Source organism: Lithobates pipiens, unplaced genomic scaffold (genome assembly GCF_037356315.1).
Source record: "Lithobates pipiens isolate NorthernLeopardFrog02 unplaced genomic scaffold, aLitPip1_a1.2 Scaffold_87, whole genome shotgun sequence".
Classification (NCBI taxonomy): domain Eukaryota; kingdom Metazoa; phylum Chordata; class Amphibia; order Anura; family Ranidae; genus Lithobates; species Lithobates pipiens.
Genome location: NW_027507911.1, coordinates 512,334 through 535,856, shown reverse-complemented (window position 1 = coordinate 535,856; position 23,523 = coordinate 512,334). Strand labels below are relative to the sequence as shown.

At 46.4% G+C, this 23,523-nt stretch overlaps 1 protein-coding gene across 2 annotated transcripts in view; it reads left to right on the top strand.

Annotated features, from left to right (window-relative positions):
• The window catches only part of LOC143973622 (cytosolic phospholipase A2 gamma-like), a 204,966-nt gene that overhangs the window by 115,394 nt on the left and 66,049 nt on the right, over positions 1 to 23,523 (top strand). For both annotated transcript variants that reach the window (XM_077474476.1, XM_077474477.1), the window contains 2 exons: positions 5,947 to 5,997; positions 7,493 to 7,528. In XM_077474476.1, the coding sequence (XP_077330602.1) occupies positions 5,947 to 5,997; positions 7,493 to 7,528 (87 nt within the window). The remainder of the gene's footprint in view (positions 1 to 5,946; positions 5,998 to 7,492; positions 7,529 to 23,523) is intronic.

Below are 23,523 nucleotides of genomic sequence, written 5' to 3'. Positions count from 1 at the left end.
ACGCCGAACTGAAGATGGTGAGGCATGTGGGCTCTCTTCTGTCTCCATGTCACCCCGTCGTCTTGGCGGAGTAATGGACGAGGATCTTCTTCGTCGTTGTCTGCTCCTTTGGGTCCGAGGTGTTACTTCCTGTCGTGAGGAGATCCAGGGTTCCGGCTGCAAAAAAGCACCATACCAGTCTGGCACTTCTACATACGGTATGTTAAGAATATCACAGAATTGCCGAAGATCTCCTGGTGTCCTCAACATCGCTGTGCGATTTCCAACCGTAGCTTGCAGGCAAAATGGAAATTTCCAGCGATAGGGAATGCGATGTTCTCTGAGACAAAACAATATAAAGTTGGCGCACAAATGAATGGTCTCTTTAAGAGCGTTTGACTATCTCGTGGGATGTTTGTTTAAAATAAATGTCCTGTAGATGGTCTCAATGTGCGGCTGTTAACCCATTATGGACTTGGCAAAAAATGGATGCAGCAGAAAAAACGATCAAAAACAGCGCATCAAAGGGACTAGTAGATTGATGTGAAAAAGACTTTAAAATGTCATTTATTAAATGTAAAAAATGAACACAGACATCTGATCCCTGCAGGATCTCAAACACATAAAAAAATATAAAAAACACCAATCATAAAACGGACAGATGTTTGATAATGAAAAGCTCCTCAGATCTCTCAATTATAACTTTGGAAAGGTCAAGACCAAAGACCAATGTGCACAGCTTTCGAATGCCTAATGAATGCAATCAATCATCTGAAAGAACCCAAAAAGTCAGTGTAAACGAATGGAACAACGTTCCTAGGGACACTCACTTCATAGGTGTTCAATGGGCTGCAGAGCTGATGAGTCCAGTCTGATGACCGAGGGGGAGGTGTTTATTTCAGCTCCATCTGAAGCGTTCGGCTTGGAGGCAGAGGAGTAATGCTGCACGCTGGGTGGTGAGGATCAAGCTTAGTCACCAGATGATATCAGCTGTACACCTAGGCAGCTTGGAGAACGCTGCACTGCTTGCAGTGCCGCTTGTCCGAGCGGCTGTGGATCACATGAGAGGCTTGTCACGTGGAAGGCTGTGAAGGGGAAGGTTGCTATGCCGACTCTCCTGCTTACATGTTTCGCGCTCCTGCGCTTTGTCAAAGCTGGAGCGGCATACAGCAACCAGAAAGATAAAGGCATCGGGTAGTGTGTAGGGGCAGGGACTGTCGAAGTCTCTCAGGTTAACCCCTAATGTGTCACTAAGCCTCCTGCAGTTAAAACCTTATTAGACAGGGGTCTGTGTCAGTGAAAGAACTGTTAGAAAACATCTAATAGGAAATGTGGATTGAAACATATGGTTGACACAGTGGTGTCGTGGTTAGCACTCTCACCTAGCAGCAAGCAGGATGCTGGTTCGATTCCCAACCACGCCACCACCCGCCTGGAGCTTGTATGTTCTCCCTGTGCCTGTGTGGGTTTCCATGGGGATATTAAAAGATATACAGAAGGGAGAAGAATGCTATGGATAAAAGGACCCTGTAAGTTAAAAAAAACTCAAGGGGGGAAAAAATTGCGGAGACCAAGGGCAAAAAAACAAATTATTTAAAAGATATATTTTAGATATGTTATTAAGTCCTTTCCTATAGGATAGTTAGAATAAATATATTAGCTATATTAGCTACTCTTCGTTCATAAAAATAATATTATGAAAAAAAAAAAAAAAAAAAAAAAAAAAAAAAAAATTGATACAATAAAATATAAAAAAAAAAAAAAAAAAAAAAAAAAAAATTATTTATAAAAAAATATAAAAAAATATAAAAAAAATGAAAAGTCGGTCATGAACGATGAATAGCGATTATATCTGAGTAACCTATATCAAGAGGTTATGCTGAGGATGTCAATGTCTTCATTGAGGCCATCAGGCGAGAGAGACCCCATAGGATATATCCAGAAGGTCTCCCTGCGACAAAGGTGGGAGAATCTTTCGTTGGCCGTTAGGGTACCCTTGGGGATAGCCTCAATTGCAAGGACCTCCATTTCTTTAAAGTTTTTATCATGACAATGGCGAAAATGGCGTGGCACGCTGTGTTGAATGCAGCCCTCTTTAATCAGGCGGCGATGTTCGCCCACCCTGACTCGTAGGGCCCGCATAGTGCGGCCTACATAAAGGAGGCCACAGGGACAACGTAAAACATATATTACGTATTCAGTAGAACACGTGATGAATTGTTTAATCTCAAAGGTTTTTCCTTTGGGTGTAGTGATGGTGGATTGGCCGTTGGGGATGGACTGACAAGTATAACAATCTCTTTTACGACATTTAAAAATCCCACATCTATTATCAAAGTACATCCTAATATCAGGGAATATATTATTATCCTTTCTATTGGATTTTATAAGTTTATTGGGAGCAATAATATTTTTGATTGTACGAGAGCGTCTAAAAGTGATTTGGGGTCTGACCGGAAGGAGTGGTGCTAAAATCGGATCCAGCTTTAGGATATCGTAATGTTTAAGAATTATTTTAGACATATGTTTATATTGTGTGTTAAAGGTAGAAATAAACCTAATTGTAGTATAGTCATTAGTGGAATTTTTGGGACGTTTTTTCGTAGGTGAATGCTTGGTTGCGTGTTCCATAAAGGCCCGTGTAACTAAATCATCTGGGTATTCTTTTTCTAAGAATTTTTTTGCCATCTGCTGGCCTTGTTGTGTATAGTCCTCAGTTGAGGTACAGTTTCTGCGTAACCTTTGGAACTGACCGCTAGGAATATTTTTCTTCCAAGCAGGGTGATCGCAACTCTTATAATGAAGGTAAGAGTTGCCTGCTGTGGGTTTAATATGGTTGCTAGTGGTGACACTATGCTCATTATGAGAAAGTACAAGGTCCAAAAAGACCAGATGGTTTTGGTCAATGACCGATGTGAAAGATAGACCCATAGAATTGTTGTTACAATAAGTGACGAAGGAGGAAAAAGTCTCAACTCCGCCACTCCATATGAGCAAAATGTCATCTATATAACGACCATAAAATACGATAAACTCAGCAAAAGGATTGTTTCTCCAGATTTTTTGTTCCTCCCAAAAGCCCATGGTGAGGTTCGCATATACCGGGGCAAAACTGGCTCCCATGGCTGTACCTTGGCGCTGGAGGAAAAATTGGTCTAAAAAGGTGAAGTAGTTATGTTTCAAGCAGAACTCTATGCTCAATAATAAAAATTCAGACTGTTTGGAGTTCATGCTTTCATCAATGCTCAAAAAGTGTTGTATTGCATTCAGTCCCACTTCGTGGGGTATAGAAGTATAAAGCGAGTTGACGTCTAAAGAGGCCCACATATATTCGTCAGACCATCTGTAGTTTTCCATAACCTCAATCACCTGACTGGAGTCCTTAATATAGGAAGGAAGTTGCACCACCAATGGCTGTAAGATATGATCTATATAGGCCGAAAGGCCGCTAGTGAAACTATTAGTACTGGCCACTATTGGTCTACCCGGAGGGTTAGTAAGGGACTTGTGAACCTTGGGGAGATGATAAAAGTAAGGGGTGCTGCAGACTTTGGGGAGGAGGAATCGTTTTTCTTGGGGATTTAACACCCCATCTTTTTGAGCTTTGTCTACCAACGTAATTAAATCACGCTGGTAAATTGGAAGGGGGTCGGTTTGAAGTTTTTGATATGTAGTCGTATCAGATAACAGGCGATTGGCTTCGCCAAGGTAGTCTCCCATGTCCTCTGAGAACCTGGAGAAGCGGCCGTAGGTCCCTTCTGTGTTGTAGGGTAATGGTGGACAGATCTTGGTATATCTGGATACGTGCACCTTCATGTTCTAGGTTAGCATGGTTACGTGCAAGTCGCAGAATTTCTTCCTTCTGTGCAAAGTTGACCAAGCAACATACAGCATCTCTGGGTGGGTCAGTATCTCTACCTCTTGGTCTTAGCGCTCTATGACACCTCTCCATCTCCACCGGGGCGTCCGGCGGTCTGCCTAAAAGCGTGTTAAAGATCGCCCAAACTGCAGCTTGTAGATGGGGGCTTTCCACTGTTTCTGGGATCCCTCTGATGCGGAGGTTGCGTCTGCGGCCCCTATTGTCAAGGTCCTCCATATGTCTATGCATGTCAATAAGGTGCTGTGCCTGTATAGTGGATGCATGCTGCAGTTGGTGAATGGCTGCCCCATGTGTTACTGTGGATGTTTCAACTTGATCCAGCCTGCCAGCCACTGCTCTAATTTCTGACTTCAGGTCTGAGACTGCTGCACTTAGTGAGCTTTTCATATCAGCCGCTACTTGTTGGAGGTCAGCCAGGCATAAGAGGGGTGAGGTGTGTGGAGCTCCCCTACCTGACTGGTGGCCGTCCGAGTGCTCCGAGTCTGCCGGGAGGTGTCCACTCTGGGCCGCGGCTCGCTGTGCGGCCTGGGAAGCGGTCGACATTGCGGCCTGTGTTGCGGCCTGTGATTCGGCCGGCTGCGAACGGAACATCGCCGGTATGTTCCTGCTAGGTGGCGGGGCCGGGTCTTGTTGTGGCCGGGAGGTAGAACGGCTTCTCCCAGTCATCTGTGGTGCGCTTCGGGACAGATCCCTGCTCATGAAAGGGCTTCTATGAGGAACGGAGGACGGAGCTCTTCTCCTAAGCTGCCATCTCGTTCCGGTGCCAGCTGCCTGTCATTTTTAAATGACCCTGTGACAAAAGTCTCTAGAGAAGTGCAGTATATGTGGAAGAAGGTATATAACACCCCGCTTCAATCTGTAGTTTTGGGGGCCACTGGTCTATCACACCAGTTATAATACTTTTTTCTAATTGCGTTTGTCACTCTTTGTAGTGTCGCTGCAGAAATGCTCAGCAGTCACAATGCTGCACAGTGGAAATGTACTATACTTTCTATATGTGCAAGTATTTTATACGTGTATTACACCCCTATATACTGCACACCAAATAGTACACCTATACCAGTTCTTAAAAGGACCTTTGTGGACCTAGTAGCTAGTAAATTGCAGACTTGCCCTGCTCCAAACACCAAACTGTCCCTCAGTCCCTACACTGATAAAAGACAGCAGCAGAATCGGTCAGCACTCAGCAGCACAGCAGTGCACCATAATATACTTTCTATATTTGAAAGAAAATATATTATAAGTGTAATACAACCCTATATACTGTACACCTATACCAGTCCTTAAAAGGACTTTTGTGAACCTAGTAGTAATAGCTAATTAGCTAGCTAGTGATTAGACTGACTGTCCCTGCACCACACAGCGTCCTTTCCGTACACTGACAAAAGACAGAATGTAAAATGGCCGTCAGATCAGGTCAATTTATAACGTAGGGGGGATGTCCATGTGCTGAAATGTCTCAACTGGCTGTCCTGTACCCCATGATGTGTCATGGGTCAAAGTTCTTCACAATGTAAACGCATATGTCCTCCGCAAACAGCGCCAGAAGTCCGCCGGTTTGGCGAAACGCGAACGAGCAAAGTTTGCCGCGAACCGACCACCGGGTGAACCGCAAGGCCATCTCTAGTCAGGAGGGCCCTTATGGTTTCTTGCACCAAGGGTGTCCTGAAGGTTCTAGTTGGTTCTAGCCTCTGGTGGGGAGAGCAGTGACATCATTGCTCAAATATGGACAGTGACCATATTTTCTAGTCCCGCCTCTTAGCTTATGTGGTTGGGGATTTCCAGTCTTGTAAACAATGTGCCGTTGCTAGGAACTCAGCAGGGCAATGTGCTGTTGCTAGGGACTCAGCAGGTGTCAGCATCTTCTGCTTCTTCTGCTTCCTTAGGAACCATTGAACAGCCAAAGTTTAGTCTGAGCCTATGTTTGATCCTTCAAACCATCAGCTCATCCCTAACCACAACTGGAAGAAGATATTAGTCCCAGATAAATAGGATAGAGGTGAGAGGGGGTGGGTAGACAAACAGGGATTTCCGTACCTGTGATCCTCATTGTATTCAGCACTAATGCAGTCTTTATTTCTCTGCAGGATTGTGGGGCAGTGCACCCGGAGCTGATTGGGTGAAGTTGTTCTTTAATGGTAGGTGTTCAACATTTACTGGTTAAAGCTTCTCTACAAAACGGGATTCCCAGCTTAACAAACCATACAACCAACCCCTCTCTAACTAGTTGATACAGCAATAAATAACAGCAATACAACTAAAATCTCTCTGCCCATTTTACTCAATTAAATCTGTGGTTACACTGCAGAGTGGAAGGTTCCTTTTTTGGGGGGGGGGGGAGCCTACATGGATGCCTGGGTAACATAGACACTTCCTATTGGCTCTCCAGTGGTGAGGGTCTCTCAGGATCCAGAAGACCAGTCACCACCATAGGTGTGCGCAGCCTATTGCACGTCACAACAAAACCCTGTGTATGGAAAGTAAAAACAGCCTCCATCCAGGCCACACCCCCAATGCGTTTTGCACCCACCCATGGTACTGGCAAGGGGGTATATGACTGGGCTAATAGGCAAAGTTCATAGTCCTGCAACAATCCATCATTCAGATGTGAAAGTATGTGCCCTGCAAAGGAAAAGGTCCAATAAGCCACACTTCCGTTGTCTAGTGCTCCATTTTTTGGTGGGACGGCAAACAAACCCCCCCCCGCCACCCCCCTGTTCGGTCAGTTAATTAGTAAAACCTCCCATCCCGTGTCGCTCGCTCTTCCGTCCACCAGCACTTACCCTATCTAGGACGCAGCCAGCTTTGGCGATTAGCTAGAGGCGATTCAGTTCGCATTGTGCGCTATACAAGTATTTCATTCATTCATTCCTGCATCTTCTACTCCTCGGCGGCTTTCTCCTTCAGCGGCCAATACGATCGCTTGTCCTCTCGGCCAATTGGGCCTTAAAACCGCTTTCTGATTGGCCGGCAGTAGAAACGGGAAGACAATAGCGAATATTCATTTGCTATCGTCACACAACTGGGGGAGTTCTGTGCGCAGTGCTCTGCACCCGAGCCCCCCACCCCCCCCCCCCCCATTTTTGAAGCCAATTAGAGCCCCAGGCTCTAATTACGTGCTTCTAAAATTGTTTTTAAAAAAACATTGAAATCCATGCGTCTGGCACCCTGGATGGAGATTAGGGGCAGGGCGCATGTATTAGCCGGCCCGTGACTGCACACGTCATAACAAAACCCTGTGTATGTAAAGTAAAAACATCCCCGGCCCAGGCTCCACCCATTGGCTGCTCTGTGAATCCTGGGATACGTAATGGGGGTCTCCCAAAGGGCAGGATATGGCATTCCCACCTAGGTTACATAGTTACATAGTTACACAATAGTTAAACTGGTTAAATACAGTAGTGAAATGAACGGTGGTAAAATAGCAGTATAACACACTGTTTAACCAAGATAAATTAGTTCATTGACTTTGTCTTTTAGGTGAAAATGGCTGCATGGATAGGGCCTCGGAGGAAAAACAAAAACAGAAATCTCCCCCACCACCATAAAATACTGTCTATTATCACTGTATTGTTTAACTGTATTTCATGTTCTTTAATTAAAGATAATATAAAATAATGTTTTGTTTTACAGAAATGTACAAAAAATTCATTAATGCCGTAACTAGAGGTAAGAAGACGACTTTAGGCCACTTGGTAAATCCAGATTACTGGTAAAAGGAACATTTCGGGCACTTCTGGCTGCATCCACCCTGTCCTCCCCTCCACCTGGCTGCATCCACCCTGTCCTCCCCTCCACCTGTCTGCATCCACCCTGTCCTCCCCTCCACCTGGCTGCATCCACCCTGTCCTCCCCTCCACCTGGCTGCATCCACCCTGTCCTCCCCTCCACCTGGCTGCATCCACCCTGTCCTCCCCTCCACCTGGCTGCATCCACCCTGTCCTCCCCTCCACCTGGCTGCATCCACCCTGTCCTCCCCTCCACCTGGCTGCATCCACCCTGTCCTCCCCTCTACCTGGCTGCATCCACCCTGTCCCCCCCTCCACCTGGCTGCATCCATCATGTCCTCCCCTTCACCTGGCTGTGTCCACCCTGTCCTCCCCTCCACCTGCCTGCATCCACCCTGTCCTCCCCTCCACCTGGCTGCCTCCCACCCTGTCCTCCCCTCCACCTGGCTGCTTCCCACCCTGTCCTCCCCTCCACCTGGCTGCGTCCACCCTGTCCTCCCCTCCACCTGGCTGCGTCCACCCTGTCCTCCCCTCCACCTGGCTGCGTCCACCCTGTCCTCCCCTCCACCTGGCTGCATCAGCCCTGTCCTCCCCTCCACCTGGCTGCATCCACCCTGTCCTCCCCTCCACCTGGCTGCTTCAATTCTGTCCTACCTTCCACCTTGCTGTTCACTGTGTATTTACTGTATATGTGTGTGTATATATAATTGCATTTTATAGTTCCCCCCCCCTACTTTTGTCCCTGTCCCCCCATGTGTCTCCCACTAAATATGAAAGCTGGAGACACCACTGTCTCTCATCCGCCCCCCCCCCCCCGCATCGCCGCATTTCTGCTTCAACAAGAACACCGCCATTACTGTGCAGGCGCGGGCAACAGAGAGATGACAGCATCTCTCACTGCACGCCCTCACTCGAGGACAATAGGGACACAATAGGCGACGATGGCAAGTGACACGCTGCATCTGGTGGCAGGCGACAATGGCAAGTGACAAGCTCATTATGGTGAGTTGAACTATTTCATTTTATATTACAATGTAATAATAGAAACCATGCACTTCAATCATCCTGACACCAGATTTACCATAGTGCCGTGATAAATAAAGAGTCAACACCAGCCATTGCCCAACAAATTGCCCGCACAAATTTTGGCAGTGCCGCTCCCGGGATTAGACCCTTGATCCGCCCCTGGGTGAGGATGGTGACCTTTAATAGACATTCAACCCCCTTTGTTTCAACTTGTGTGCATGTTATCAGGCCAAAATCACCGGGGTATGTAAACTTTTGATCATTTGGGTAGTTTCTGTTGCCATTATGATATAAAAATAGTAAACACAGTTGATTGATAATAAATGGCTTCAGCCAAACACCGACCATGAGTGAAAGAAAAGTTTTTTGTGTTATCATTCATGTTACCTGAAAAATGGCCAATAAATCATAAATTCTGTCAGGGTGTGTAAACTTATGAGCACAGCTGTACATTATGTACATCAGAAGTTGTCAGAAGTGGTTGTAAACCTTCTGAGATAAAACTCATACAAAGCATACCCCTTTTGCAATGTGTACTTACCTCAATCCAACGCACTATGTGTGATTTCTGACTGCTCTCTCATTCCTCTGCTTTGGAGACCACAGAATCCTCTATAAGACTGTGTATAGAGGGGCGTGTGGCCCATTCCCTCCACTCAGGTCTCAGATTACACTCAGCTCTGTGCTGAGCTCTGTGCAGTGTGCGATGTCCAACCCGCGCCCCCTGCCTTCTTGAGCTGAGAAGGAGCCTTTGGTCTGTGTGTTTTAGAAGGACTGCAGAGAAGAGAGGACTGCAGGTAATCGGGACATTTACAGAGAGATGACAGGACGAATGTTATCCAAAAGCACTTCCAAAATTTTCAGTTATTTATTTTTTTTGCTCATAACATTCAATTTGTTAAGGGTATCATGTTACTCATTTGCATAGATTATCGCATTTGGTACATAAAGTCCAATTCATTTAAGAACAATAAAAAAGTCCAATTCGCGAACAAAACAGAAACTAAAAAAAAAACCTATAGGTTATTCAAACCCTCAGAAAGGGGCATTCCACCCACAAGAGTCTAATTCAACCCACAGATGACCCATAGGAAGGGGTGCAATACTACCCCCACAGAGGGATCTAATTCCACCCACAGGAAGGGGTGCAATACTACCCTCAGAAAGGGATCTAATTCCACTTACAGGTGACCCTGAAAGAGGGGCCTACTCAAACCTTCAGAAAGGGGCATTCCACCCACCGAAAGACTAATTCAACCCACAGAAGACCCACAAGAAGGGGCGCAATACTACCCTCACAGAGGGATCTAATTCCACCCACAGAAAGGGGTGCAATACTACCCTCAGAGAGGGATCTAATTCATCCCACAGGAAGGGGTGCAATACTACTCTCAGAGAGGGATCCAATTCATCCCTCAGGAAGGTGTACTATTCCACCCACATAAAGGGGTGCAATACTACCCTCAGAGAGTGGTCTAATTCCACCTACAGGTGACCCTGAAAGAGAGGCCTACTCAAACCCTCAGAAAGGGCCATTCCAACCATTGAGAGACTAATTAAACCCACAGGAGACCTACAGGAGGGGGTACTATTCCACCCACAGAAGACCCACAGGAAGGGGTACTATTCCACCCACAGAAGACCCACAGGAAGGGGTACTATTCCACCCACAGAAGACCCACAGGAAGGGGTACTATTCTGTCCACAGGAAGAGGTGCACTACTACCCTCAGAGAGGGATCTAATTCCACCCACAGAAGACCCACAGGAAGGGGTGCAATACTACCCCCTCACAGAGGGATCTAATTCCACCCACAGGAAGGTGTATTATTCTACCCACAGAAAGGAGTGCAATACTACCCCCAGAGAGTGGTCTAATTCCACTCACAGAAGGCCCACAGGAAATGGTACTATTCCACCCACAGGAAGGGTGCACTACCCTCAAAGAGGTGGTTAATTCCACCCACAGGAAAGGGTACTATTCCACCCACAGAAGACCCACAGGATGGGGTACAATACTACCCTCAGAGAGTGGTCTAATTCCACTCACAGAGGACCCACAGGAAGGGGTACTATTCCACCCACAGGAAGGGGTACTATTCCACTCACAGAAGACCAACAGGAAGGGGTACTATTCCAACCACAGAAGACCCACAGGAAGGGGTACTATTCCAACCACAGAAGACACACAGGAAGGGGTACTATTCCACCCACGGGGAGGGGTGCACCACTACCCTCAGAGAGGGGGCTAATTCCACTCACAGAAGACCCACAGGAAGTGGTAATATTCCACCCACAGGAAAGGGTACTATTCCACCCACAGATGACCCACAGGATGGGGTACAATACTACCCTCAGAGAGTGGTCTTATTCCACCCACAGAAAACCCACAGGAAGGGGTACTATTCCACCCACAGAAGACCCACAGGATGGGGTACTATTCCACCCACAGAAGACCCACCGGAAGGGGTACTATTCCACCCACAGTAAGGGTGTACTACTCTCAGAGAGGGTGCTAATTCCACCCACAGGAAGGGGTACTATTCCAATCACAGGAAGAGGTGCACTATCCCCAGAGAGGGGACTAATTCCACCCACAGGAATGGGTACTATTCCACCCACAGAAGACCCACAGGATGGGGTACAATACTACCCTCAGAGAGTGGTCTAATTCCACCCACAGAAAACCCACAGGAATGGGTACTATTCCACCCACAGAAGACCCACAGGATGGGGTACAATACTACCCTCAGAGAGGAGTCTAATTCCACTCACAGAGGACCCATAGAAAGTTGACACTATTCCACCAGCAGTGGACACACAAAAATGTGGTATTATACATCCCAAGTACACAAGTATTTTTTAATTGTGTGGTCGTGCGACGTTGTGCCCAAATAAAATGTATGTCTTTTTTCCCCACAAATAGAGATTTCTTTTGGTGGTATTTGATCACCTTTGCATTATTATTTTTTTGCGCTATAAACAAAAAAAGAGTGTCAATTTTGAAAAAAAAAATTGGGCTACCTTTTACTGTTTTTTTTTTAAAATTCAAAATAGATTTTTTTCCAAAAAAAGTGCACTTTTAAGACTGCTGCGCAAATACGGTGTGACCGCCATTTTATTCTTTAGGGTGTTAAAAATTATATATATAATGTTTGGGGATTCTAAGTAATTTTCTAGCAAAAAACAGTTTTTAACTTGTAAACACCAAATCTCAGAAAGAGGTTCCGTCCTTAAGTGGTTAACCCCTATACTGCGGAAGGGCGGCCCTACTGCGCAATTTCACGTACCTAGTATGTGTGCTGGGTTTGGGGTGCTGCCGGCGACCCGCTCCCACTGTGATTGGATACAGCAGGAGCCAATCAGCAGGGCCTGATTGTTTGCCGGCACCCTGAGATAATTCTCATGAGAGGCAGAACGGAGGTCTATGTGAACAAGGCAGATCACTGTTCTGCCAGAGGGGAAAAAATCTTGTGTTTCTGCTAAGCAGGAACACGGATCTCTGTCTTCCCCCAGTACATGCACCTCCCCCACACAGTTAGAAAAGCACCACCTAAGAGCACACTTAACCCTTTGATTGCCCCTGATGTTAACCCTTTCCCTGCCAGTGTCATTAGTACAGTGATAGTGCATTTTTTTTAGCACTAATCACTGTATTGATGTCACTGGTCCCCAAAAAAGTGTCACGAATGCCTCGTACACACGAGCGGAATTTCCAAAAAATCTTGGGTGGTTTTTCAGACAGAATTCGGCTCAAGCTTGGCTTGCATACACACGGTCACGCAAAAGTTCTCCGAACTTTCGACAGTCAAGAACGCGGTGACGTACAACACTACGACGAGCCGAGAAAATGAAGTTCAATGCTACCAAGAATGCGTCCAATTGCTTCCGAGCATGTGTCCAATTGCTTCCGAGCATGCTTAGTAAGTTTGCACGTCGGAATTGCTACAGCAGTGGCAGCTGGTGAAGTTTTAAGATGGGGGGGCGCTAGACCACGCCCACCCTTTTGACCCATCCCATTTCTCATAAGCCCCACCCATTATAGAATCCACCAACTCCGTCCCCTGTAGTACATCATATACAAGGCTGTACATTATACACAGGGCTCTATACTTCATATACCAGGCTCTACATTATAGACAGGGCTCTGTACATCATATAGCAGGCTTTACATTATACACCGAGCTCTGTACATCATATACCAGGCTCTACATTATACACCGAGCTCTGTACATCATATACCAGGCTCTACATTATACACAGGGCTCTATACTTCATATACCAGGCTCTACATTATAGACAGGGCTCTGTACATCATATACTAGGCTTTACATTATACACCGAGCTCTGTACATCATATACCAGGCTCTACATTATACAGAGGGCTCTATACTTCATATACCAGGCCCTACATTATAGACAGGGCTCTGTACATCATATAGCAGGCTTTACATTATACACCAAGCTCTGTACATCATATACCAGGCTCTACATTATACACAGAACTCTATACTTCATATACCAGGCCCTACATTATAGACAGGGCTCTGTACATCATATAGCAGGCTTTACATTATACACCGAGCTCTGTACATCATATACCAGGCTCTACATTAAACACAGGGCTCTATACTTCATATACCAGGCCCTACATTATAGACAGGGCTCTGTACATCATATAGCAGGCTTTACATTATACACCGAGCTCTGTACATCATATACCAGGCTCTACATTATACACAGGGCTCTATACTTCATATACCAGGCTCTACATTATAGACAGGGCTCTGTACATCATATAGCAGGCTTTACATTATACACCGAGCTCTGTACATCATATACCAGGCTCTACATTATACACAGGGCTCTATACTTCATATACCAGGCTCTACATTATACACCAGGTTCTAATGACACATCAATATGTCTGACAGCCCAGCCACACTCCTCGTTCACCAGAAAAAAAAAACAGGAAACACAAAAAAGGTGCTTGGGAAACAGCAATAGGCAGAGGTCACCGTAGACAATGAAGTACAAGAAAGCCTAATAAAATAAAACAAATACAGTCATCACATTTAGTGACTGCAATAATGCAATATCTTACATGTTTGCCTTTGGTGGTGGGATCAGAGGGATGGTGATGATCAGAGACAGAGGGATGGAGGTGGGGTGGGGAGTTGGATCAGTGGTGGGTGGGATGGGATCAGGGACAGAGGGATGGATCAGGGACAGAGGTGTGGTGGGATGGATCAGGGACAGGGGGATGGTGGGTGGGATGGATCATGGACAGAGGTATGGGTGGGTGGGATGAATCAGGAACAGAGGGATGGTGGGATGGATCAGGGACAGGGAGATGGTGGGTGGGATCAATCATGGACAGAGGTATGGGTGGGTGGGATGAATCAGGGACAGAGGGATGGGTGGATGGATCAGGGACAGAATGATGGTGGGATGGATCAGGGACAGAGGGATGGGTGGGTGGGCTGGATCAGGGACAGAGGGATGGTGGGATGGATCAGGGACAGGGGGATGATGGGTGGGATGGATCATGGACAGAGGTATGGTGGGTGGGATGGAACAGGGACAGAGGGATGGGTGGATGGATCAGGGACAGAAGGATGGTGGGATGGATCAGGGACAGGGGGATGGTGGGTGGGATCGATCATGGACAGAGGTATGGGTGGGTGGGATGGAACAGGGACAGAGGGATGGGTGGATGGATCAGGGACAGAAGGATGGTGGGATGGATCAGGGACAGAGGGATGGGTGGGTGGGCTGGATCAGGGACAGAGGGATGGTGGGATGGATCAGGGACAGAGGGATGGGTGGGTGGGATGGATCAGGGACAGAGGGATGGATAGGTGGGATGGATCGGGGACAGAGGGATGGATGGGTGGGATGGATCAGGGACAGAAGGATGGTGGGATGGATCAGGGACAGAGAGATGTTGGGTGGAATGGATCAGAGACAGAGATATGGTTGGTGGGATGGATCAGGGACAAAGAGATGGTGGGTGGGATGGACCAGGGACAGAGAGATGGTAGGTGGGATGGATCAGGGACAGAAGGATGGTGGGATGGATCAGGGACAGAGAGATGGTTGGTGGGATGGATCAGGGACAGAAATATGGTTGGTGGATGGGTCAGGGACAGAGAGATGGTTGGTGGGATGGACCAGGGACAGAGAGATGGTTGGTGGGATGGATCAGGGACAGAGAGATGGTTGGTGGGATGGATCAGGGACAGAGAGATGGTGGGTGGGATGGACCAGGGACAGAGAGATGGTAGGTGGGATGGATCAGGGACAGAAGGATGGTGGGATGGATCAGGGACAGAGAGATGGTGAGGGGGATGGATCAGGGACAGAAGGAATGTGGGATGGATCAGGGACAGAGAGATGGTGGGTGGGTGGGATGGATCAGGGACAGAGAACTGGTGGGTGGGATGAATCAGGGACAGAGAGCTGGTGGGTGGGATGAATCAGGAACAGAGAGATGGTGGGTGGGATGAATCAGGGACAGAGAGATGGTGGGTGGGATGAATCAGAGACAGAGGGATGGATGGGTGGGATGGATCGTGGACAGAGGGATGGATGGGTGGAATGGATCAGGGACAGAAGGATGGTGGGATGGATCAGGGACAGAGAGATGGTGGGTGAGATGGATCAGGGACATGGTTGGTGGGATGGATCAGGGACAGAAGGATGGTGGGATGGATCAGGGACAGAGAGATGGTGGGTGGGATGGATCAGGGACAGAAGGAATGTGGGATGGATCAGGGACAGAGAGATGGTGGGTGGGTGGGATGGATCAGGGACAGAGAACTGGTGGGTGGGATAAATCAGGGACAGAGAGCTGGTGGGTGGGATGAATCAGGGACAGAGAGATGGTGGGTGGGATGGACCAGGGACAGAGAGATGGTAGGTGGGATGGATCAGGGACAGAAGGATGGTGGGATGGATCAGGGACAGAGAGATGGTGGGGGGATGGATCAGGGACAGAAGGAATGTGGGATGGATCAGGGACAGAGAGATGGTGGGTGGGTGGGATGGATCAGGGACAGAGAACTGGTGGGTGGGATGAATCAGGGATCAGGGACAGAGAGCTGGTGGGTGGGATGAATCAGGGACAGAGAGATGGTGGGTGGGATGAATCAGGGACAGAGAGATGGTGGGTGGGATGAATCAGAGACAGAGGGATGGATGGGTGGAATGGATCGTGGACAGAGGGATGGATGGGTGGAATGGATCAGGGACAGAAGGATGGTGGGATGGATCAGGGGCAGAGAGATGGTGGGTGGGATGGATCAGGGACAGAAGGAATGTGGGATGGATCAGGGACAGAGAGATGGTGGGTGGGTGGGATGGATCAGGGACAGAGAACTGGTGGGTGGGATGAATCAGGGACAGAGAGCTGGTGGGTGGGATGAATCAGGGACAGAGAGATGGTGGGTGGGATGAATCAGGGACAGAGAGATGGTGGGTGGGATGAATCAGAGACAGAGGGATTTATGGGTGGGATGGATCGTGGACAGAGGGATGGATGGGTGGAATGGATCAGGGACAGAAGGATGGTGGGATGGTTCAGGGACAGAGAGTTGTTGGGTGGGATGGATCAGGGACAGAGATATGGTTGGTGGGATGGATCAGGGACAGAGAGATGGTGGGTGGGATGGACCAGGGACAGAGAGATGGTAGGTGGGATGGATCAGGGACAGAAGGATGGTGGGATGGATCAGGGACACAGAGATGGTGGGTGGGATGGATCAGGGACAGAGATATGGTTGGTGGGATGGATCAGGGACAGAGAGATGGTGGGTGGGATGGACCAGGGACAGAGAGATGGTAGGTGGGATGGATCAGGGACAGAAGGATGGTGGGATGGATCAGGGACAGAGAGATGGTGGGTGGGATGGATCAGGGACAGAAGGATGGTGGGTGGGATGGATCAGGGATCAGGGACAGAGAGATGGTGGGTGGGATGGATCAGGGGCAGAAGGATGGTGGGATGGATCAGGGACAGAGAGATGGTGGGATGGTGGGATGGATCAGGGATCAGGGACAGAGAGATGGTGGGTGGGATGGATCAGGGACAGAAGGATGGTGGGTGGGTGGGTGGGATGGATCAGGGATCAGGGACAAAGAGCTGGTGGGTAGGATGAATCAGGGACAGAGGGATGGTGGGTGGGATGGATCAGGGATTAGGGACAGAGAGATGGTGGGTGGGATGAATCAGGGACAGAGGGATGGTGGGATGGATCAGGGACAGAGAGATGGTGGGTGGGATGAATCAGGGACAGAGGGATGGTGGGTGGGTGGGATGGATCAGGGATCAGGGACAGAGAGATGGTGGGTGGGATGAATCGGGGACAGAGGGATGGTGGGTGGGTGGGATGGATCAGGGATCAGGGACAGAGAGCTGGTGGGTGGGATGGATCAGGGATCAGGGACAGAGAGATGGTGGGTGGGATGAATCAGGGACAGAGGGATGGTGGGTGGGATGAATCGGGGACAGAGGGATGGTGGGTGGGTGGGATGGATCAGGGACAGAGAGCTGGTGGGTGGGATGGATCAGGGATCAGGGACAGAGAGATGGTGGGTGGGATGAATCAGGGACAGAGGGATGGTGGGTGGGATGAATCAGGGACAGAGGGATGGGTGGGTGTGGGGAGGCTTCATATGGGCTGTGTGTTTCACAAGAGCCTCCACTGACACTGCCAAACCGAGACACAGCAACACCAGTGGAGATAATGGAAGCACTGAGGATCAGCACTTGATAAACACACAGCCTGTGTGACACCTCCCCCTCCATCCATCCTGTAGAAATAAGGAGACTGGCCTTGTGTGATGGTCAGTGATTCTCTTTCAATAGTTTTTATTGAATTTTAATTTTCAACAAATACATCATATATCATCAAAATTAGACATAAGGCAAATACATAAAATAAAATAAAATAAAATAAAATAAAATAAAATTGAGTCTGAGCAGGAGTCATTAATCAAAGAAAAACAAGATATGCAAAGTATCTTTTACGCCTAAACTTGAGCCTATTGTAGGGTAAGAAAGACTTGGAAAGTAAAGATGTATTTCTTTAAGGTGTACAACCCCTAAGTAAAAAAATATTATTAATGGTCTAGAACCAAAGTGAAGAAGCAATAAGCTACCTAGATCGTAGTATGACTGTACGTGGTCTCTTGAGACCAGAAAAGAAAGGCCACAAACATTGTATAAAAAAGAGAGGCTAAACTCTATCCAGAGCTATGATAACTTATTATGAACAAAAAGCTTTATATGGGAAAGAAATTTCCATTAAAACTTCTTTATGGCAATTGGCAAAAAGATAAGTAGAGAAGGCCTCTAACAACTAGCTATAGTCAAGTCTGCTCTCCTTATTTTTGGTATCTATCACTACAAGGCATCGAAATATACAAAGCTTAACTTTATAGTAATGATAAAAAAAAATAAAAAATTTAGGCCTAAGTGGGAGGATAGAAAGTTTCAATTTGTAAACATGGCTGGGTCTCCCACGGAAACCCCCGAGATCACCACTCCACCCCAATGGGCTCACACTGTGGAGTGGGATAGCTCGGGGAGCCCCCGCCGGAGAACCCCCCACGTCCGTCCCTCCACTCCCCCCGGTAGCACCAAGAACACGTGCCCCCCGGAGGGAAGTGGATGGACATACTCTAGAGCTCCCAAGCCCATTCCGAATAACCTCTGTAGAACTATTAAACTCCGGTCAGAACAACAAAGGTCAACTGAGGGCGAAGACACTAGGATAAGAGAATATCAGATCAGTATCTTAATATTAGAAATCCTGCGTAAAGGAAAGCAAAGATAGAAAGTAGAAAGTGGGATCAGGATAGAGGAAGAAAGGGAGGGTTGTACAGGGTTCAGGGTCATGACTCCATCTGTATATAATTTAAGACTGTAGGTGCCCTGGATATAGTTGCACTTTGATGTGTCGGGCCCATGGTTCCCATGTCAACGCAAATTGTTGAGTGGTGTTCCGCAATTTAGCTACTGTTTGTTCCTGAACCATAATCCAGGAGATTTTGTACCTGGCAGCCAAGAGGGAAACCTTAGAGGTTTTCCAAGCTTTAGCTAAAGTGATCTTGGCTCCCAAGCACATAAAGAAGATTAGTTGTTGAGTATGCTTAGGGGTATTGTGTAACCTGCGGTTCAAAAGAATATATAAAGGGTCCTGTGGGATTGAGGCTTTCGTGACCTTCCGCACTAGATGTAGAAATTTGTTCCAAAAGTTTCGTATGCGAGGACACGTCCACCATGTATGGAGCATCGTACCCAAATGACCACATCCTCTGAAACAGAGAGGTGAAATCTCTGGGTACATCTTAGAAAGTCTCAAAGGGACATAATACCATTTCGTTAGAATTTTGACATTAGCTTCGATTAAGGAAATATTCAAAATACCTTTCGATGATCGTTTGAAAACTTGAAACCACATTTCCGTATCTAGTTGGATGTCCAAGTCTTCCTCCCAAGAACGAGCATATGCCGGTTTATCATTCCTATCTGCCAGGGACGAGTAGATGAGGGAAATACCTCCTTTGCGGAGGTCTTGTTTTAAGTACCATTGCTCGTAAATCGTAACCTTGTAACTATTTGATTTATCAAGTTCAAGAGATTGTATAAAATGGTTAATCTGAGAGAGTCTCGATTGTTCTGAATCGGGCATCTCTAATTTGGAGTAACAATGATCCATTGAAATGGGTCCATTTGGTGTAATGAAATGTCCAATTCTGAAAAGGCCCTTGTTCAACCACCATTGAAAATCTTGGGTGTTCAAACCAGGAGGAAAATCAGGATTGTGAAATAAATGAACGAGAGGTTTCAGTGGGGAAATCAGGTGTTCGTTTTTGTATAGTCTATCACATAGTGCTATGGATTGAGAAAGCGTGGGAGACAAAATGGTAGGTCTTAGTTTTGTTGGTCTCCATAGTAGATGATCTAATGTGTAGTCAGGTACTGCTTGGTTCTCAATAGAAATCCAATCTGGACTATTGGTTTTAGAATATATTGCTGAAAATTGTGCTAGTCGTGCTGCTTGATAATATAAAAAAAGGTTAGGAAGACCTAAGCCACCTTGGTTTGTCCGGCGGAACAGGATGTCACGCGCTAGTCTATGTCCCTGTTTTCCCCAAACAAAACCAACCACTTTTGATTGGAATTTATTGAGGGTCGACTTTTTAATAGGTATGGGGAGGGCTCTAAATAAATATAAAATACAAGGAAATAAGTTCATCTTAACTGCATTGAGTCTGCCCAGCCAAGACAAACCTTCTTTAGACCATTTAGTAAGATCTGCTTCCAAAGATCTGAAGGCGGGTGGATAATTAGCATTGTATAAGGTACTGACACATTTGGTGAGAGAAATACCCAAATAGGGAATCCTATCAGAAGCCCAGGAGAAGGGAAAAAAGGGCTTAAGTCGGGAGATAGTTAATGAGGGAACTGAAATATTGAGAGCAACTGACTTTGAGGTATTAACTTGGAGACCTGAAATAGTTCCAAAGTCCCGAAGAAGATGAAGTAAGTTAGGGGTGGAGATTAGGGGCGAGGTCAGAAATATAAGCATATCATCAGCAAAGAGAGCACATTTATGCTCTTTGAAACCACAGCGAACACCTTTAATATTTATATCTGCTCTTATGGCAATGGCTAGAGATTCTATAGCTATCGTAAAGATTAATGGTGACAAGGGACAACCCTGTCTAGTACCTCTACATATATCTAATGGTTGAGAGAGATGGCCTAATAGACGTACTTGAGCAGAGGGGGTTGAATATAGGGATTGTATAATGTTCAAAAAATTTGTTCCGAAACCCCATCTGGTGAGAATTTCAAATAGATATGGCCATGAAACAGTATCAAATGCCTTCTGCAAGTCCAAAGACAGCAGAAGGCCTTCTTGTGCCGGGCCCCCGTCCCATTGCGAATTCAAGAGTGATATTAAGTCAATTGCCCTTCTCACCTGATCCATTCCCTGTCTCCCCGGGATGAAGCCCACCTGATCCCCATGGATATAGTTAGATATAAAACTGGACATTCTGTTGGCTAATATCTTAGTCATAATTTTAAGATCATTATTGATCAGTGAAATGGGTCTGTAATTTCCCACTTCACTAGTATCTTTACCAGGTTTCGGAATAACAGAGATAAATGCAGAATTAGAACCATACGGGAGGGGGGCTCCATCCCGGAGAGAATTAAAGAACCGGGCCATGTAGGGAGCTAATTTAGATCCAAAAGTCTTATAATATCTAACTGGGAAACCGTCGGGGCCTGGAGCTGATTCTGATTTAAGGGCTTTAATGACGTCAAGTATTTCGGCAGGGGAGAAGGGTTCATCCATTAGATCTTTATGAGTTTGATGTATGTATGGTAGATCGAGGTGATCCAGGAACTGATTCCTAGTTTTGTAATGAGTATGAGTTGTCTCGGTGTAGAGGTTTTTATAAAAATCATGAAATGATTTCAATATTTCTACCGGATTTTGTGTAAGGCCGCGTACACACGCGGGGACTGTTCGCTCAACTTTGTCCGTCAAACAGTTTCAGCGGACAGTCCGCTCAAAATTAGCATGGACGGACTTGCCCACACACGACGAACGAACAGTCCGCTGAAACTTGCGCGATGACGTGAACGGCACGTACGACGGGACGAAAAATACGACGTCCTATACACTGCAATGCAACCTTCGCCGTGAAAATCCTTTCTGAGCATGCGCGCAACTTTGTTTGACGAACAAGCCTACACACGAGGGGACTGTCCGCTGAAACCAAGTTTCAGCGGACAGTTTTTCGGAAATTCCGAAAAACTTTGTTCAGCGGACTGTTCGCTGAAACTGTCCGCTGAAGCCCCACACACGAGCGGACTGTCCGCTGAAACACTGTTCAGCGGACAGTTTCAGCGAACAGTCCCCGCGTGTGTACGCGGCCTAAGGGTACCCGAAGATTGTCTAATTTTGGGGAAGACCAAGGTGCGAGTTCGAGAACACAATTTTCTCGCGAGTTTGGCCCCTATTTTATCTTTTTGATAATAGAAGCGAGCTCCTGTCCATCGCAGATGTTTTTCCGCAGAGGTGGTGAGTAAAAGATTAAGTGCAATGCGTGCCCTATCAAGTTCAGCCAGGCTATCTGGGGTAGGATGTCGTTTGTGACTTTTGCTAAGTGTTTTGAATTCCTCTTTGAGTCGTATAAGCTCTGCAGAGTGTTCCTTTTTGAGACGGGCTGAGAGTTGAATTATTTTACCTCGAATGACCGCCTTGTGTGCCGCCCACAGGGAGCCTGGCGAAATTGAATCTGTATTATTGTCTGTAAAGTAGTCTGAAAGGGCTGATTCTAATACCGCACAGTGAGCTTGATTGTTTAGTAGAGACTCATTAAGCCGCCATTGGAACGGTCGTTTATCTCCTCCACCCCCTCGAATAATTAATAAAACGATGGAATGGTCAGAGAGAGAGGAATCATAAATTTTAGAGGATTCAACCAAAGAGATGAATTGTGGAGGAATAAAGATATGGTCTATTCTGGTTAAAGTATTATGAGGGATAGAAAAGTGAGTGTAGTCTTTGGATCGGGGATTCATTACTCTCCATATATCTATCAGGCCTGCTGATTGGATGGAATGAGCAACCCTAAGACTGCATTTAGGAGGTCTTTTGGGCATTGGTTTCGTAGGGTTAGATCTGTCTGAGGAAAGGTCAAATGGGATGTTCGAATCTCCCGCCAGGATAACAATTCCCTTCAGATGGGATTTCAGCGTTATGAGAGTCTTTTCAAAAAAATGGTCCTGGCGGGAGTTTGGAGCATAGTAGGAAACAAATGTGTATGTTACTGAATTAATTGACCCAGAGACCAGGATGTAACGACCTTCTGGGTCTCTAACCGTTTTGGAATGTTGAAAATGAATTTTGTTAGCAAAACAAATCGCAACCCCTCTTGTTTTATTTGAAGCATTAGCCAGATAAAATTGAGAAAAGTTTTTGTGTAGGAAAATGGGGTTATAAGAAATGGGGAAGTGCGTCTCCTGCATCATGATAACATCAGCTTTGTGGGCATGAAATTGTTGCATGATTTTACGCCTTTTCACTGGGGAATTAAGGCCTTGAACATTATTGGACATTATACGGAGATTAGATTGTACCGGTAAGGTAGAGGTCATAGGAAGGGCATGGAAAAATACATGCTATGTGCAAAAGGAGTACCTGTCTTTGGAGTGGACCCTGGCAGATAGGAAATGACACCTGTTCTTGTGAAGAAATGCTTGTGAGAAAAGAATGAGGAGAATCCAACCAGGCCCTGATCCTGTACAAGGGAGATGGGAAGAAGGATGTGGTTAGACTGGGAAGGGTAAAAAAGGGAGGAAGGAAGGGAGAAAGAAGAAGGTAAGTAGAGAATAGAGTTAGAAAAATAGAAAATAAAATAGAAGTACATTAGGATATGTATTATATAAAATAACAATTCAATACAAACAAAAAAAAAAAAAATTTAGAAATGTATACAATAACTAAAAATAGAAAGGGAAAAAATCCCAAAGCGGCCCACAAGGGACGCAGTAAACGAACCCCGGTAGGAGAAAAAGTTCTCCTATCGAAGTAAAAAGGGGGGTGCATTGTACCCACCCTGGACAACCCCGCCGCAGAGGTTGATTATCTCATTGGCACTAAAACAAATAATCTGAGCCCAGACAAAAATAAACATAGGGGATATATAAATAATGAGCAACTGCCCCCCTCTTACTCTACGAGATGGGTGACCATGACTTAATGGCAAAAAAAGCCAATATAAGAAAAAATAAAAAAAAACCATCAAGTATAAAGCCAAAAGGTCAGATGGAGAGAGAAATAATTAGTAAAATTATAGAGGAAGAGGAGGCTAATACAGGCAA